Genomic DNA, 19,739 nt, shown 5'->3' on the forward strand with positions numbered 1-19,739 from the left:
GCAGATCCAAAAAGGAAGACTGAGTGGATTAATATAAAGTTATGTCCACCTGTAAAATCTGCAGTTTGTTTAATGTTGCAGTTGCTGAAGGTATCAGTGTATACCAAAGACAAAAAGGATGTTTCCAAAGGATGTATTTTGATTGGAGGTTTTATTGTGCAGTTCACATAGCCATGGCATTTGACTGCCTTTGAATGAGATCTTTAAACCTTACAATGAAATAAGTATCCAGAAGATCTTTTGGCAGGTTGGTCTGAAGGATCTGCGCCAGAACAAATGACAAAGAAACTTGTAAAAACAAAAAGGAGTCTTGTGGCCTCTTAAAGACTAAGAGATTTACTGTAGCTTCATGGAACTTATGCTACAATAAGTCTGTTCATGGGGTAAAAAATCCCTTTTGTTTCTGTCTTTTGGTGTGTGTGTTTTGTTAAGTTGCGTCTGAGTAACTCAGCCACCACTCTGGACTCTCCTTTAAAGAGCCACCACCACCACCAACCACCACCTTGGTAGCTGTTTGGTGATGATGCTCAACAGCTTAGTAAGCAGCAAAGGCAAGGCGGAGCCATGTTAGCAGTTAGAGCAACTCCCAGCCTCCCGCAAAATACTGTCTGGCATCATACAATGTCCCTGCAAAGCAAAAGCTTCAGAACTGCTCCCATGGTTGTTGGAAAACATATTGTACATCCCTTAGTGACAAAAATCACATGAATGGGTGCCAGTCCTGGGGACCAAGTCCTATGAGGAAAGGTTGAAGGAGCTGGGTAGGTTTAGCCTGAAGAGGGGAAGACTGAGAGGGGATATGATAACCATCTTTAAGTACTTGAAGGGCTGTCATATAGAGGAGGGTGTTGAGTTGTTTTCTGTTGCCCCAGAAGGTTGGACCAGAACCAATGGGTTAAAATTAAATCAAAAGAGTTTCCGTCGAGACACTGGGAAGAATTTTCTAACAGAGCGGTTCCTCAGTGGAACAGGCTTCCTCGGGAGGTGGTAAGCTCTCCTTCCCTGGAGGTTTTTAAGAAGAGGTTAGATGGCCATCTGACAGCAATGCTGATTCTATGACCTTAGGCAGATCATGAGAGGGAGGGCATTTTGGCCATCTTCTGGTCACTGGGTGTGTGTGAAGGAAGTAGCTGTGAATTTCCTGCATTGTGCAGGTGATTGGACTAGATGACCCTGGTGGTCCCTTCCAACTCTCTGATTCTATGATTCTATGACCTCAGAAATGGCTTCAAATGAATGGGGGGATAGGTCCATTAATGGCTGCTAGCCACGATAAAAGGGGCCTCCACATAAAGAGGCAGTAAACTGCTGAACACCAGTGCTAGGAGGCAACATTGGTGGAATACCTTGGCATCTGTGCCTTGTGTTTTTTGGCAATCCAGGGTAACTGGTAGCCACTGTGTGATGCTGGATAGATGCACTACTGATCAGATCCAGCAGAGCTCTTCTTATGTTCTTACTAACAAGTTAAATTTTTAGATAACTAGACAACAAGGCACTGATTTTTTTTTAAACGGTTACTATTCAGTAGATTTGTGAACTATTCAGTAGATTTCTACAAAGAAAGTAGAAGGTGATTGATATTTCAAGTGGCTGCTGTACTTAGTGGACTGTTGACTTTAGCCCTGACCATTGTGAAAACACATAGGACCAAATGATAAATGTCCAAGGATGCCTTGTGGCTTAAGAAGTAAGGGTCACCCTCAATGGCAAAGTTTATGTAAACGAGCCTGCAGCAATAACGGAGCTCACCCCGACTGCTGAAAGAAAGCAATTAGTGGCCGCAACATATACAGCTGTTAGGGGAAAGCCATGGCTTTCTTTCAGAATCAGACATACCTTTCTGTACTGTTTACTCAGCCTTATAACCTGTCTCTCAGTGGAAGAGAGATTAACATTGAAAAGTATATCTGAACAGCTTCACAGCTTTCAGCTCTGAAACAGTGATTGAAACATTATTGACAGCTGTGAAGATACATGTGCCTAATGAAGTCTTAGAAGGAGGAGTCCAAAGATTCTCTTGGGTGAAAAGGGGAAATGGATCATTTTACAGAAAGATGAGCAGACACTAGGGGAACCAAGCTGAACTAGAGAATTACAGCAAATGTAAGAGGAAATTATACCGATTTGGAGGAAATGCCCATAAAGATGAAAAAGGAACAGAATAGATGTACTTCTGCTTGCATTTCCATAAAATATAAGAAATATTATTTTCAATTGGGCATTTCCTCCTTAATCATGAGTTCACAAGAGGGCCCAGGATGCATTTTAAGGCATATGATAGCAACCTTGCTGAAGGTAAGCAGGTATGAGTCTAGCTAGTGCCTGGATAGCAGATCCTCCTCAACAAAGATGTCAACATCTGTCTGTCTGTCTGTCTGTCTGTCTGTCTGTCTGTCTGTCTGTCTATCTTTTCTTGACCAGAATGCTTCCCATATTTGACCAATCCTGTCCCGCCATGTTAGTGGATCAGTGTAGGAAAATATAAAGAAACTGAACATTGAGTTATTTTTTTTTCCCTTTTAGAATCACTTTCTACATTCAAGGTGAATTTGGCTTGTAGGAGCTGTAACGGATTTTGAATTGATTATAAATTTTTAAAACATTCCTTTTTGAAATGGAGTTCCTTTTATCCTTTATCTTTTCTTCTTTACAGTACACCCTTCCACCCCATTTTGCATGTAAGCCCTAATTTCTGTTAATCCGGTACATCAGAAAAAGTTTGACCACGGCCTTTTACACAATGCATAATGTGTGTCTTGCTATATATCTAACCATTAAAGGAAGTGACATCTGTTGATTTACTTCCAAGTGTCTATCCGGTGAACAGTTTCTATACCCTATGGAATACTCTAGTGGTGATTTACTGTCTGGTCAGTGTCATAGCACTGATTTAAATCTGATTCTTCTTAACAGTTTCCTTTCGGAATACAATAAACATTGGCTGGTCTTCTCTGTTAGATCATCCTTATTATCGTGTATTAGGTTTTCCCTTTCGTAAGACCTTATACTCGTAAATTGCTTAGAGATGCTGGCAAGAATCAGAGTACAGCCTACATCTTTTAATATTGCTGAGGTTGAAAGTATTATCTCACAGGCTATAACCTACTATTCACAGGGCCCATTTAATATCTGATGTCATCAGGATCTACTCATCTTGTTGGACCATTACTGTATAAGCTAAACCAGTAGCTTTCATATTCCTGCTTCTCATGTGAAGCTTTCGGGTGGCAAATCTGCTTATATTGCCTATGTTAGTCTAACAGATAACTAAAGCTAATGTCCAGTTTGTTCTGTCTACACTGCACATTATCCAAAATAAAGTCACCCATGGAAAAACTGGAGTAAGTAAAGCATATTTTGTAAGTTGCCTAACGTTTTGCAGCTCGGTTTCATCTTTCTCTTGGCTTTGATTATCAGGCAAATACCTGGCCTAACCTCATTTCTTCCCTAAGTAGCAATCTACATTTGCACAAACCTGTGTCATGTACTGACGCACACATAAAAACAACGTTTGACAGATTGTTATCTTGTAGCATCCGACTGTGCACACTCTATATTCTGTAGTTTTCTCAGAAACTGCTCAGCCTGTAATAAAATAAAATAAAAAATAAAAAAAATATTGTTCATCACAGCAACAGCTGGTCTTAATTTCATTTCCTAGACAGGGTACAAAAGTTCTCTATTGCATAAAGATTCTGGCTTACTCAAGTCAAATTTGTATAAGTTTCATTATTAAGGAATGAAGAGACTGCTTTTTTCATAGCAATAAATACATTTATTTTATGAAAGTGTTTCTTGATGGGCTACTCAGTCTCCTGCTTCCTCTCAGACATGATCTGTTTCAGGTAGTTGGACATCTTAGCTCTAGCGGAATCCATACATGAATCTATATCAAGGATGAGATGACTTCATTCTTTTTTTTATTATTATTATTATTTGAATCCCCCTGGCCTTCTGATGTGTTTTCAATTTGTAAAGCAAGTATAAACGTTCAGTTAAGATTAAATACATATCTGTTTCGAGCATTCCTGAGAATGTACTCTTTGTTAAAAACCATCAGAAGTGCTTTTCTGGATCGGGTTGAGTTGAAAGAATTCATCAGTGGTTCATGGGTCAGCCACAATCTACCATCTGCCTGCCTCTGACGGATATCACTTAAGGACTCACAGCTGTACTCATGAACTGCCTCTGCTGAAACGTATTGGACTGTGAATGGACGATGCTCATGGGCATGGATCTTTATCCTTTCCCAGTAGCACCTGTGATCCCTGAAAAGCCGATGCTGGGAGTTGGGAGAGTCTCATGGATCCACAGAGCCACAGAGAGGAAGAGGTATTGGGCAAAATAGTCCCACCTTACCCTTCCACCAGCGGACCCCTTGCTCTTTCAGTTTGTTGGCTCCAAGGGTAATTTATATTAGTGCAGGGATCCCCAATCTTTTACAGTCTGTGGGCACCATGAGAATTCTGACAAAGTGTGGTGGGTGAAACCAGAAAATGGCTACCACAGGAGGTGGAGCCAACCAGAAAATGGCTGCCACAGAAGTATCATGGAGTGAATTCCAGTAGCAGTTAGCCATCATTGATTCCTTTTAAAATCAATGGAACGTACATCAATAATCATGACCACATCTCACTATTACGCTGGGACTGTGTCCTATGTGTTCTGACGTTACCCTTCTTGCATCATTTAGAAATGAACTTATTCTTTAAACATATTTTCTTGCATACACACAAAATAAGTATACATATTGAGTTAACCAAGAAGCCCTTTTCAGGTGGCATCTGCCTTCATTTTGTAGGCATTTAACACACTTATGCAAGAGGGAAAAGGAAGAATGCTTCTTTCCATAAGCCCTTCTGTCATGAACCCAGCCATCCTTCATTTTGTGTGTGTGGGGGATAACATGTACATATGAACTCATCTATAATTTACTGAATTTTCCAGAAAAGGCTACGAAGCTAATTGGAAGAAAGAAATAGGCAACTGCCTCTATCTATCTCTTTCACCTCAGGTATCATCCTCCCAGAATTTTTAAATGTCAGTATTCTTCAGTGCAGATTAGGCTATTTTGTGGCATTTTATCTTAGACAAAACCTTTATGGGAATCCCTCATTAATAATAAGTTATAATTTTACTTTTTTCACAGTTCTGCTCATGACAAAACATTCATGCTGAGCCATCTTCACTGACTTAGTGGAAATAATATCCCCTGTGTCAAACTAGACAATCTGGTCAAGTTGTGGAAATATTTAATTGAAGTTCGTGTCTGTTCACACCCAGGGAGGTTTTCAGAAGAGCAGCTCATTGGCAGATTGTTAATGAAAAATGCTGCATGGACAGACACCAGTATTAAAGACTTAGTCATAAGAAGAGCTTACAGGCAGTTTCTTAACAGTGTATGCCCACATTTCTAGACCTTTGTGCAAGTACTGATTGTTTTTAAATAAGGGTGTGCATGTGTTTTTAAGGAGGATATATACTGTAAAGGATTTGTGTCAGCAAAGAGACAAGTTGGCTTGGTTTATCAGCAGTAAGGGCCTAAATTGATCCTTAGTACAGATTTTGTAGTTAGGTGGTAGATTGTAATACTAGAAATTGGGGGTGTTACTCCACAGGTAAACCTGTTTCCTTCAAGGGCAAACACACCCATTGGCAAAATGCAGTCTTTCTTCAATTCTGCTGACATAGGGAAGATAAAAACTAAGATGTAATTGAGAGTAGAGATGCTGCAAATTTCGCAGCAAACGTGTTTTGACTGTTAAACTTACCTGTTTACAGGTGGTGATCAAATGTGAGCCAATCTCTTGGTCTATTCAGTTTGTGCAGAGCAGCCATGAACTCCTGCTGAACCGGTTTGCATTGGGGTTTTCCAGAACTATTCACGCACAAAGACACTACCAATTCAAACTAATCGACGGCCTTTAATTCCACTCAGGACTACTAAAACCCAGGATTTATTAAAGACTGATTTATGTGATTTATGAGTGATTGAATTGTCTATTTAAACTGGGGGTCCTCAGGGGTACCCATGAGTGCCTTGGCACCCTCTGATACTTTACCTGGTACCCACCAATTTTTTTCAGAAAGTGGATGGGGTCATGTTGAGCTTTTACCTAGCATGGGTCCTGATTGGGCAGTGGAGATCTAATTGGCTGTTCAGATTCAAATAACGCTTCTTCAGCATCAGATGCTACTACAGTGCTGGTTTTCTTCTCTCACAGCCCTCTTTCTGACTGCATTTTTAAAATTACCCCTCTTCTTACCTGCACTTGGGCTTCTTCTAGGTGGCCATGTGGCTCTGCCATTGGAACGTCATTGAACACATACCAGGGTGTAACCTACCACCCCTTCTAGGATTAAGGAAAACGTCCTCCTTAAGGGACCAACTTATCAAGACTGATCTATTGCCTGAAAAATCTCGGCTCTCGGCTCTTGGCCATTTCAAATGTAACGGATGCGCAGCTTGCGCGTTCAGTCTGCCTGTAAAACAGATCACAGCAATGGATGACAAATTCACCTATACCCTTAAGCAATTTTCCAATTGTGCTTCCACATGCGTGGTTTACGCCCTCCTTTGTTCTTGTCCAGTGCCAAAAATGTACATTGGTTGCACAACACGCCAAGTTAGACTTCGTATTGGTGAACACCGGACGAGGATCAGAACAAAGACTTTGGAGGCACCGGTAGTTAGCCATTTTATAAGCCATGGCCATAGTGACCAAGACCTCAAATTCTTCGTTATATGGCAATATCAACCTCGATCCTTCCAGGTCCAAGATGTAAAAAAGATGTTAAACTGCCAGGAAAAGCGCTTTATCTTTCTCTTCAAAACCATGCCCCCCTGCGGCTTGAATACTGAGTTCGACTTATCCTGTTTTCTTTAAGAGTAATATTCCTTTAACAATTTCTGTTCTATCACTACTCAAACCCGCAGCTGTGGGTATTTCAACATGGAGCAATTTCCCTCCGCCATTCTGAAGAAGCATAGGCAGACTCTCCACGGTTTTCTTTACTTGAAAATACTTCTTTTGAATATCTTCATACCAATTTTTCAATTTGCAAAATGGGTAAGACCCGCTTAGTTCTCTTGACTGTCTCATTTTAGAATCTTAAATTCAGCTGAATAATAATATATATATTTTCTATATATATATTTATATTGTAGGGTTATTATACCCCTGTGAAATCCCGCGGTAGTGATTATTCTTCCATTTGAAGTGTTGGGTAAGCTATCCCATGTGTGTTATATATTGGTGACAGCTCTCAGACTCAGTTTTGTTCATTTTGAAAATTGTTGTTTTGTTATTGATGGTCCCTTTAAATGCTTTAGGGTCGGCACGCTGAAGAAGATATCGAAACGCGTTCTTGCGACGGACCCAGACATGGACCTTTATTTTGTTTGGTCTAGCTACTCTTTGTGATTGCATATTTATATATGTTGTTGTGTAACTATAGCCATTGGCTTTATTGAATCCACAATTTTTATTCTTATTTTGCATTTGTTCAGCCCTGAGAGGCATTGTACTCGTTTGTTTGAGCCGGTTGACCATGTTGATTTTGTAAGCCTTTTACGGCTTTGCCTTAAGTCCTGCGAGGCTATTAGCGTAATTATACACGTAGCGTATTTATGCACGTCTACTCTTTGATTGGTTTTGAATGAATATAATTCTTATACCAAGACCATTTTTGTCTTTGATATTTATGTATTTTATTTTTTGAGCCACGTGCTGCCTTTTCATACAGTCTGCCTCCTGTAGCAGCCACGTTGTGGCTGTACCTATCACCCTGCGTCAGAATTCCAAAGGTGCCCACAGGTTCAAAAAAGTTGGGAACCCCTGATTTTAAACAACTGCTAACAATAATGAAGCAAAATGCGGGAGGGTTAGTAGAACTCAATCAAACTGAACAAGAAAATGCATGCATGAAAAGCTAATTGCACTGTACTGCATGGTAAGTTGTACGGTGAAACAACTGGGTATGTTTAGCCTGAGGAGGAGAAGAAGACTGAGAGGATATGATAACCATGTTCAAGTACTTGAAGGGCTGTCATATAGAGGAGGGTGCCGAGTTGTTTTCTGTTGCTCAAGAAGGTCAAACCAGAACCAAAGGGTTGAAATTAAATCAAAAGAGTTTCTGTCTAGACATTAGGAAGAATTTTCTAACAGTTAGAGTGGTTCCTCAGTGAAACAGGCTTCTTCGGGAGGTGGTAAGCTCTCCTTCCCTGGAGGTTTTAAAGAAGAGGTTAGATGACCATCTGTCAGCAATGCTGATTCTGTGACCTTGGGCAGATTATGAGAGGGAGGGCATCTTGGCCATCTTCTGGTCACTAGGGGTGTGGACAGGGAAGGTAGTTGTGAATTTCCTGCATTGTGCAGGGGGTTGGACTTGATGGCCCTGGTGGTCCCTTCCAACTCTATGATTCTATTATTCTAACTAACCAAACACAGATCAATTAATTATTGAACCAATTATTACAAAATCAAACAAACAGGACACGAGCCAAATTGGTGGGTATTCAAACATCCCTGGTTGAGAGGCAATAATGGTGCTGTGGTTAGAATGCTGGAATAGGTTCATAGATCCACTGATTCATTAAGTTTACTGGGTGACCTTGGGTTTTTGTACTGATGAAATGGAGTTCAGGAGACCTACAGATGAGATCAGGCTAAAAAGAGACCTTTTTCAGCCCTTTTGGGGGATAGTTGTGTCCATAGTGTTGTAGAGTGCAGTCTACAACAAAATAGTCTACTACTATTAAGTGGCACAGTTTTAATTATTTCTGTGCCATTTAAATGGCACTACTATGCAAGCCCTACTAAAATGATCAGATGATCCACAGTAACAGGACATGGGGGTTTCTGCATAAAGCCTCACTGAGCACACAACGTCCATATTTACATATCCTCAGGTTCTTTTGTGTGTAGGCATTATTTTTTTTAAAAAATAACACTCCAAACCTAAACGAACTATAAAAAAAATAGATGTCATTGAAGTCAATGTAACTTCTTTTGTCCACCTTTCTTTTTGAGACTCAAGGCTAATTACAGAATTATTTAAACAATGTAATAAAGACCAGTAAAGTACATGCAGTTAACAATGCAGTAATACTGGATTATACCACTAGAGAAGAACTAAATAAAACAGTATAATAAAACAATACAGTAAAACAGGATTACAGCACCAGAGAAGAATGAAATAAAATTGTGTGTGTGTGTGTAGGAAAGGGGTTATCTGGGTTTTATTGTATTAGTTTTAAATTGGTTTTAATTATAACTTGTAAGCTTCCTTGAGCCATGATGAAAACAAGATACTATTATTTTAATGAAATATATAAAATATAATAAACATTGCTGTAAGAGGGAGGAGAGAAATCAACCCATTTAAAAAAAAAAAAATCACAGCCCTATTGCCAATATAAAAACTGCCCTCCCGCACAGTTCTGTTTTACCACATTCCGCAATGCTTGAAGCCTTGTTCACATGTTACGGTGAACACACATACATCACAGATGTACCTGTGTACATCTGTTTGTGAGAAGCAGCCGACAAGTGTGCACTTTACAAGTGAAGCCAAGTACCAGTACTTGAACAGATGTGGAGTTTAAGTCACATGTTCAGCAGTATATGCAACTAATGTAACATGCGAATTGTACAAGACACATATAAAGAAAAATCAAACGTACACGGTACACAGTTTATATTGTGTTCTCCGTAACTTGTGAACAGGGCTTTTGAGTAAATTGTTCAAGATCAACATTTAAGGCTTCGGTTAAGAGTGGTAGATTTGAGCTAGAGCTGTAGTAGATTCTTCCCTGAGTTCTTCAGTTCAATTGATATTTGATGCTTGACTTAGATGTTTTATTTCAGTATTTCAGTTTTTACAGTATTGGGCAATGTTTGTAGTTGGCATGCAGTACCATGTTTATTTGGTGGCGATAATTTCATTACAAAATGCCCTTACTTGTCACCTATCAATCACTCTGAAGTATTAAATATTGTTGTGTGACAATGGCATGCAATTTAGTATTTCATGGTATACGTCTGGCAGCAAGCAACAGCATTTAGCAGTATGTGGTAGCTGAAATACAATTACAGTTGGCCCTATGACAGTATTTATTATTTCTTTGTCAGTTAAATGGAACTCCTGTGCAAGCCCTGTTGAAATGAACAGATGATTCACAATAACAGGTCATGGTAGTTTGAACATAAAGCCATTCCACGCATAGGGAATTGTCTTGGCAATGACAAAATTAACAAAAAGCAGCTAAAATAGTCTAAAGTCTATAGCACTCACATTTTAATTTATGGGGAATCAAAATCAAAAGCTCTCTAAATATGAAAATTCAACTGCTTTCATACATTTTGGCACTTTGGGGCAGGGACTGAATGGTATCTTCTAAGTTGATGGAATATGTGAACACTTGGAATCATTTCATCAGCAGTTAAATGTTATCTTTGCATGGGGTAAGGGGGGAAAGGCTACAAATTACAAGGCTTAGTTGGTAGTAATTTTCATGTGGTCCCTTAGCAATGAACATGGGTAAATTGATCCATTTAGAGAGAGATTAATAGTAAAAAGTGGCACATTATATACATTTTCTTACTTCAGTTGTACCTCACCTTTCTCCCCAATAGGAATCCAAAGTGGTTTATATTGTTCCCCTCCCCTCCATTTTATCCTTACAACTCTGTGAGGTAGGCTAGGCTGTGTATTTGACTAGCATAAGGTCACCCAGCAAGCTTCCATGGCAGAGTGGGGTTTTGAACCTGGATTTTCTAGATCCTGGTCTGACGCCTTAACCACTACACCATACTCATGGAAACCCAGATGGCTGCTCAACTCTTCCACTTCAGTATCATGTAAACAAAGTCTTTATAAAGGAACAATTTCAAGGGCTCTGAACCTTTGCAGCGTAGTATTTCCAAATCCTCCCTCCTCCACCCTTGAGAAATAGAGTGAATGCACAGTTCACTGCTTGAGGAAAGATGGTTGCTCCAAGCAAAATGATGCTTCGCATCACCTGTGCTGGGAAAAGTAACTGACTGCTGCCTACACAGGCCTTTCTCAGCTTCTGTGAGGTTCTTGCCTTGTGGGATTCTCCATGGAAGCAAAAGAAAACCAGGAGCTTATTAAGCATAAAACTCTGCTTTCTCTGCCCTGTTCAACCTGCCAGAATTTCAGTAGTTCCATTATCAACTATCTTTTCACCTTCCTTTTTGTCCTGGAGGTGGGGCAACCTGCAAGCATCTGCTTCCCTTGTTTTCTGCTTGATTGCTTCTCTGTTTAGACACCACCAGCCTCCATCCTACATAGTAATTACCAACTTTTTGCTTCCGAGGAGTTTGATTCATTGTGGCACATTTTCCCATGTGAAACTGGACATGGTTACTTTGAAAAGCATCTTAATGGATTTGAGAGGTACTTTAATCCTCTGGTTGGTGCAGATGTGGCTCTCAGGCCAGAGGCAACTATTTTCACATAAATCAGTATCATCAGAAATCTCTGTGTGTGTTTTTTAGTTATGCATTTTCTATAAAGATTGTTTTTCAAACCGACAAAAATAAGGAAATGCGTGTCTTAACAGCAAATATTATTGGTGAAATTATTGTACATGAAATATTCCTATAGTGTATGCACTGTAGACGAAAGCTTGTGTTGATTTGCAGATGTTTTAATTGGTGGTGGTTGTTGTTTTTGGTACATGTTCTTCACAATTTATTTATCCCATCTTTTTCTCCAAGTAGCTCAGCTCTCCTGGTCATTTAACACTCTAAGACTACAGTACTTCAGCTTGCTACCTCTTCCCCATGCCACTCCCACTCTCCAGTCATCGGTTCACTATGCACACGTCCCACTGTGGTTCACTCACACAAGCATCACTCAGGCTCCCCAGCTGCACCAGTTAATTCTCCTCCGCTCACAAACTCATCCGCGTCATCTTTCACCTAAAATACAAACATCAGTCACTCACCTCTTTCCTCCCTCATTTATTTGCCACCCTGAAGATATGTTTCCCTTGGTCCCACCAATAAACCAAACCAAAGCCAATGCACAAGCTCCATACAGGTGTGTGTGTTTTTTTGTGTTTTTTTTTTTTTTTTTTTTTGAAAGGCTACACATACAGGCAGAATCACTCATGGATACTAGCACAGGACAGTAAAGGTTAGTTTAGTGACCTGTCAATTAGTAAGGTTGGTAGAAATGGTACTGGACAAAGGCAACAGCCCCTCTTGTTGCCACACCCCCTCATTTCATGCAGGGATGAAGAACCAGTGGGAGAGAAAGGAGGCACCATCGTGCTCTTCCTTGCCGCCTATAGCCCACCCGAGCCAACAGGGCAAACGTGGGCATTGCCAGGCTTCTTCGCTCCAGACACATCACGTCTCAGTTAGCACAGGGTGAAAGCTGATCCAGCCTTGCCCACTTTTCTCCCCAGTGGGTACCCGACACGGCTTACAACATCACTCTCCCTTTCTCCATTTTGTTCTCACAACTTCCCTCTGAGGTAGATTAGTCTGAACGAGAGAGAGAGTGACTGGCCCAAGGTCACCTAAAAAGCTTCCCGGGCCTCCCAGATCCAACACTAACCACTAAACCACACTGGCTTGTGATAGATTGTGGCAGATCCTGCTTTGGCTTTGCAGCAGTAGAACTGTAGCTTATGCCTCCAGTGCTGCAGCACTGAATATGATCACATTTCTTTCAAGACAAGTTGATGTTTCCATGAATGTCTCAGCAGTGGTATATATTGGGGGGAAATTTTGTTCAGATTAATCTTTCAAGAGATTGAAACTGGATTTCAGGCTCCTGTGCTCTTTTCCCTGTCCATAACGGCAAGGAGAAAGCCCTTTAAACATGGAGAGTTGCTATGTTTATTTGAAACAGGATCTTCCTGACCCTGTGAAATAGAAACCTCTGTATGTGTAGCCCTTCTTTGTACAGTGAGAGGTACAGGGGAAGGAATGCATGAACTCAGTCTCTGTCTAGGTATAATCCCATGGGTGATATTAATATCTGATCAAGGATTTAATGCGCAGTTTCTTTATTGTCTCTGGGCAGCATGCTTCATGAGGCTAGCTGCTGTGTGTGTTCATGGTGCTAGGAATGCGGTTGTGTTTGTTGCAAGGTGGGGTGCCTTGCAAATAAATGATTGATACTGTTGCTAATCATCTGATCAGACCTGTGCAGTTCCTAGACCAGGGGTGTCAACCTGAGGAAACATAGCCACAGCACAGTTTGCATGCACATTTCCCAATCCATTTGCGTGTGTAAAGTGCTATGCATATAAAAACATTCCTTGGATTAATGCATGGGGAATGGACATACGTGTTTTCAAGCATTTTAGTACTTCTTTTTAAAAGAGGCTTCCAGATTGTGAAAAGTACGGGCTGCACAAACCACCTGATGTGTTTTCTACCACAAATTGCATGATAATCTACAGCGTATGTATGCTCCTAGGCAGGGCAATTCTTTTCCTTCCTTGCTGTAGAAGTGTCATAAAACGATACTTTTGTTTTGCAGGCCCTCCATCTGCTCCCCAGAATCTGATTTCTAATGTCAATGAAACATCGGTCAACTTGGAATGGAGCCCCCCTCAGGACAAAGGTGGCCGTGAAGACGTTTCCTACAATGTGGTATGCAAGCGATGTGGGGCCAGTGATCTAAATCGCTGTCGGTCGTGCGGTAGCGGTGTACACTTCAGCCCTCAGCAGAATGGATTGAAAACCACCAAAGTTTCCATTACTGATCTTTTGGCACATACTAATTACACCTTTGAAATCTGGGCAGTGAATGGAGTATCCAGACAAGATCCGAATCCAGACCAGGCTGTATCTGTCACTGTGACAACTAACCAAGCAGGTAAACATTTATGCATACAATTTTTTCCCCTCTCTTCCTCTCCATACTTCTTCTCATATTCATATAGTTAAATGATTACTTACTTGAGTATTTTCACCGGTACTTAGGATGAAATTATGTTTTAAGGAGATGCTTCTGACAATTACAGCTGTGGCCCTTTCATATGGACTGGCATTGTGTGCACTAAACCGAGAAACCCCCAGGACTGATTTCCACATAGGATCCGTTCAGTTTTAATAAGGGCGTCATATTCTTACTTGGGTAGGAGTCTTAATTTTTGAGCCAGAGAGCAGCTTAGTCAAAAACCCTGCTGCTTTTCTGCACCATATGGAAGAGAAGTTAAGTTTGGAACTGACTGAGCCACTGGAGAGTACAGAGTATGGATAGATTAGTCTTGGCACTTCTCCAGAATCTAGAACTACAATATTGTTTGGCTTTTAGTGTGAGCTTCTGAAACAATACAAGCCATTCAGATAGCATATAGTACTATGGTCATGGAATAGTGTGCACAAGCCCAGTTTGTTGCTGTGTTCATGTGTGCATTTCACTTCTTCCCCTGTCCTTCACACACCAAGAATGGCAGTTAAAAACTAACTGTGGTTACTCATGATGCATCAGTGCAAACATGCAGGCTAACCAGAGTTAGAACATAAGAAAGGCCATGCTGGATCAGACCAAGGTCCATCAAGTCCAGCAGTCTGTTCACACAGTGGTCGACCAGGTGTCTCTAGGAAGCCCACAAACAAGATGACTGCAGCAGCATTATCCTGCCAGTGTTCCAAAGCACCTAATATAATAGGCATGCTTATCTGATCCTGGAGAGAATAGTTAGCTTCCCCCCACAACTAATCAGGATTCTAACCCTGTATGACCTCTTTAGGATCCCAGTTAGTAGGTAAAGCTAACTGCAGTTACTCAGCGTGCTTGAGTAACCAGAGTTTGTGTGTAACTATAGTTCTCTTATGAAGAGGCAGGGTTGCCATCCTCCAAGGGGTAGCTGGAGATCTCCTGGGATTACAGCTGATCTCCAGGCAATAGAGATCACCTGAAGAAACTGGCCATTTTAGAAAGTGGACTGTATGGCATTATACCCCATTGAAGTTCCTCCCCTCCTCAAACCCCTTCCACCTCAGGATCCACCCCAAATATCTCCAGGTATTTCCCATCCCAGAGCAGGCAACCCTATGAGGAGGTAGGAGCAAGGCACAAACAAGCCTGACAGCAAACTGTGGTTGTGCACGTTTTCCTTAAATGAGGTTATCTGTGAAATTCAGCTCTAGTTAATGTTGGGAAGTAGGGCTGTCAATTCGGTTCGGTCCGAACAGAAAATCAACCAAATTCTCCTCGATTCGGCGCTTTTCTGTTCGGACGGATCCGAACTCAAAACTGGCAGGCAACCGGGGGGGCCGAATTCAGGGAGTTCGCGAATAAATCCGGCAAATTCGGCCGTCAGTAAGCAGGCGCGGGGTGCCCTTTAAACTGATCTGCGCCTCCCGGCCGGGAGGCACAGATCAGTTAAAAGGGCAGCCCGCCCCCCTTCAGGGGAGCCGGCTGAAGAGGTGCGGGGTGCCCTTTAAACTGATCTGTGCCTCCCGGCCGGGAGGCGCAGATCAGTTTAAAGGGCAGCCCGCCCCCCTTCAGGGGAGCCGGCTGAAGAGGCGCGGGGTGCCCTTTAAACTGATCTGTGCCTCCCGGCCGGGAGGCACAGATCAGTTTAAAGGGCACCCCGTGCCTCTCCAGGGGAGCCCGCTGAAAGGTGCGGGCTGCCCTTTAAACTGACCTGCGCCTCCCAGCTGGGAGGCTCAGATCAGTTTAAAGGGCCCCCGCGCTCCTTCAGGGAATCCCTCTGAAGGCGCGCGGGGGCCGAATTTTCCCCCGAACTCCGGATCCCCCCGAAATTCCGGGGATCTGAAGCGGGGGAGTTTGGACTTCGGCACGGCCCGAATAAAAACGGGCGGAATTTTGCCGAATCCGAACTGTACCGAATTTTTTTTTTGACAGCCCTATTGGGAAGTAGCTGCAGGTTCAACAGAAAGAGAAACCTTAAGTGGCATTATAGATAGCAGTCCTTATCTTTCAAGGTTGTCGTCCATTATTCCTACCTTACATAATGAAAGGCAGTCTATCTCATCTACATAAGCATTGTCCATGAGGTGAGGGCGACCTTTTCTCCTTAGGCAATTCATATGGAACATAGCTTCTCTTTTAGAAAGGTCCGTACCTAAGAGCGTACCCGCAAGGGGATTTCATCTGCTCTCTGTTTGGTGTTGTAATACTCAGCTGGAATTTTTAAAGAGATGGCAAAAGCATGCTGTATCATGAGGGAAATCTGGGGAAGGCTGAGCTGAGGGTTGTGCAGATGCTGCAGCCAACGCTAGCCCTGAATTGGTCACTGCCTGTCGGGGCCTGCTCAGGTCTGGTTGCAGATGGGTAAGCAGGACAAGATGCTCATGGTGGCTGTGGGGGAAAGGGCCATGCAAGTGTGTTCATGAAAAAAGGCAGAAAATAATAAAGACAGTGATATATTTACAGAATTTGTAAAAGTGAAGAGGATCTTAATTCAGCCATCTCTGCTAAATCTGCAACCTGTGTTTATTTACGTGAGTAGTTGGCACTACATTTATTGAAATAAACACAGTACTATACTGGTATAAACAGTACTTTCGCGAGTTTGAGTGTTTTCTATTTTCAAGGCAGTTTTTATCAACAAACTGAGAGCAATTTAGCTTAGTCGCTTTAGGAAAAACACATATGTAACCTTTTCCCATCTCAAGCACTACAAGGGAATGTTTAAGTGAAAATATGCAAATGAATCTTTTGTTACTGAAAGTGATGATGAATACATTACCGTTTATAATAAGATTTGTGCCTGGGTTTATAAGTAGTATCCAAATAAGGCTTTAAACCAGGTATGATAATATTCTTTTTTGAAATGTAGATTTTAGAGAATGGTGTAAAAAATATTAGTGTGTCTTCCGAATGCCATTCAGTTCAGCTTAATATGATTTCATTAAGAAACAGCGCTGTAGTAATTTGTCTAATATCAAGAGAGATGGGGACATTGGGTGAAAATTATCACCGTGATTGTGTTAAGGTAATGGGAGCTTATTGGTGGTATCCTCATAACAAGTAGATGTGTGAATCACTGGTCTCTGTCTGCAGAGGTCAGGATGTTTGCCTAAGTACATTTCTGATGAATTCAGAAGATATGTGTGTATGACTCAACCAAAGTTAAGCTCTTTTCAGTCCTTTGGTATCAGTGAGAGTTAAGCACATGCTTAAATATCTCCCCTTGACATTCCTGGAGCTGAAAATGACTTATTTTTGGCTTGTATATGCTGTATGTTTTTCAAAAGATCCTCTAGAAACAAAGTCTAACTAATAACAGAAAATAGAAAGGCAATTCCTATATTATGTTTGGAGGCTGATTCCAGTGAGAAAACGTAGTGTCTTGCTGAGCAGCATAAAACCTTGGAGCTGTCCCACCGCCCAGATAATACAGTGAAGCTGTTCAAAATTAAAAATAAATCTTTCAGTAAGGAGACTCTGTCTGTGGTTAGCAAAGAACCTTTGCTTACTGGAAAGGAACAACATCTGTGTGTGTTTTGTGTATTTACCATTTATACACAAGGATAACTACTTGAGCAGTTTTAGTCTTCAGTGTGACAGATGTAATTGTTCTGTATATATTATGTGTGGGCACTCAGTGAAGTTTGGGCAGTTGTTTCTGTAGTAAAACAAAGAGATCTCACATGGGAATGAGGCTATGTAAAAAGAACTCACTGAATGGTATCGATTAAAAATAGAAATGTCTCTATCTTCTTTCCATTTGTAGAGAGGAGAATACTGCTGCTTTCTTAGGGTTTTGTTCTTTTTTGGCATCATTACAAGGTTCTTTTTTTTGTTGTTTAAGCAGACATATTCTGAGCACTTGGTAATTTGTTAGACTTTAAGCTTAACACTGCATTGAATCAGCCATCACAGCAAAGTGAGTAGAGGAAATGCCAATTAGGATGGGGATATCCTATCAATAAATAAACAGTCTTTTCCCCTTCCCTGCATCTTGCTGTGGATATTTTTTTAATTGTTGCCATGCTCAGCTATGGATCTTCTGCGTGAAGATGTCCAACTCTGTGTGATAGACTCTCTTTCCTCCAGTGTGTCTGTTTGCCTGCCACAAATCTCTTTCCTTGCAGGGGAACTGTAAACTATAACAAACTGTTTTTTTCATATCCCTTTATTTCATTTCTTCTGATCTTTAAGTACCTTCATTTTTTTAGACGCTTGCCTCCCATTTTCAGGAAATTGTTGCTGTTGTTGTCACTTGTAGTCTTCCAGGCATGTTAGAAATGAATATTTCTTGCTACTAACTTCAAAAAATTGAGTTTGGTTTCTCTAGCAACAGTTTTATCAAACCAAGTAGGGTGCAAAGAATGCCCATATAAGATTTTCAAGATGTTCCTTGGAGAAAGAGGAGCAGATTTGCATTTTAGGTTTTGCATTTCAGGTTTATATGCCACCTCACCAAAGAACCTGCTTGAGGCAGGTATCCTATCCTTCCATAAATCTTAACCTACTATCAGAACAATCAAAGCTTGTCAGGTGGTTGCTTACAGGAAACGTAGCCACGCTGGAAGATTGTATAAAAACAAGACCAATTATTATTTGACGTTTTGGTTAAGCCCATGTTTGTTTTTCAGCCGCTGATTTAATTCCACACAGCACAGAAAGTGCGTGTCAACCACTCTGTATTCTGCCAGTATTCTGCCAGTGTAGCCATATCAAGTGAGGATCCATTGTGATATGATGCCCTCAGATGCTTGTGGAGCTCACCCTGTCAGTGATGGAAGGTTGCTCAAGCAAATCAGAAGCGTCAGATTGCCCTTAGCTTCCAAATGCTAAGGGTCTGTCAGCCTTTCTCTTAGACTGCCACCTTGTTCTACATATATTCTGATTAGCTCATAAACACACATGCAGGCGCACAAACACATGAAATAAAATGAGGTGGGACAATTTTTAAAGTGGCTGCAAAAACTCATTTACCTTTTCCCTCCCATAAAAATAAGACTGGTACCGTCCATTATCCTCTCTGGTTTACCAGAAGGGCAGCTGAGGCACATGCCAGCCACTGCAGAAGTTCTATTACCTTGACTTCTGCTTATCCAATAATGCATAGTTATCCAGATTTGCCATGTGACTTCCTTATCTTCAAGTATCCCATGTGTCTATGTACATTATGTTCCTGTGAATATTTGGCTGTTTCATCAGATAACTGTGTGATTGAAGCTAAGCTTCAGACTGAAATAGCTGGAATAATCTGTACTTTCTTTCCCAAAAGATTTTTTTAAAATTTATTTTACTCACAGGTCAGAAAACTTTTCCCCCTTGGTTAAGTTTGTGCTGCTGAGTGAGTGTTTGGCTTACTTTGTGTGAGGAAATCGGTGACAGGAAAATAAGTCAAACTAATGAGTATTATTGTTATGTTCTCAAAGCAATAAGTGCCAAGGTCATTCTTATTTCTGGTGGGGCGGAGATCTAAAGATCAAGCGCATATCTCCTGGGAATTCTGTCTCCTGTACTCTCAATGTTCTGCTACTAGCTAAAAGTTATGTTGCTTAATTAGAATGCAGTTGTACAATGTTCAGAACTGGTCTAAGAAGAGAAAGACAGTTGCCTGGAGAAATATTTTAGTGTATAGACAGAAATGATGAATAAAATGTCCGGGGACAGGTCCCACCCCAGACTTGCAGGGGCAACTCATCTTGGCTGAGACAAGCCATACACAACTGGCAGCTGCCACAGCCAGGCAAGGACATGCCCAGAACAGGCAGGGTGGGGAGGCAAATTCTGGGTTCAGTAATAGAGTTTGGCAG

General features: G+C 41.3%; 1 protein-coding gene across 1 annotated transcript in view; it reads left to right on the top strand.

Annotated features, from left to right (window-relative positions):
- The window catches only part of EPHA4 (EPH receptor A4), a 172,293-nt gene that overhangs the window by 88,274 nt on the left and 64,280 nt on the right, over positions 1 to 19,739 (top strand). The window contains exon 5 of the mRNA XM_056850584.1: positions 13,528 to 13,866. Coding sequence (XP_056706562.1) covers positions 13,528 to 13,866 — 339 coding nt within the window. The remainder of the gene's footprint in view (positions 1 to 13,527; positions 13,867 to 19,739) is intronic.

The sequence above is a fragment of the Euleptes europaea genome, chromosome 5 (genome assembly GCF_029931775.1).
Source record: "Euleptes europaea isolate rEulEur1 chromosome 5, rEulEur1.hap1, whole genome shotgun sequence".
Taxonomy (NCBI): Eukaryota; Metazoa; Chordata; class Lepidosauria; order Squamata; family Sphaerodactylidae; genus Euleptes; species Euleptes europaea.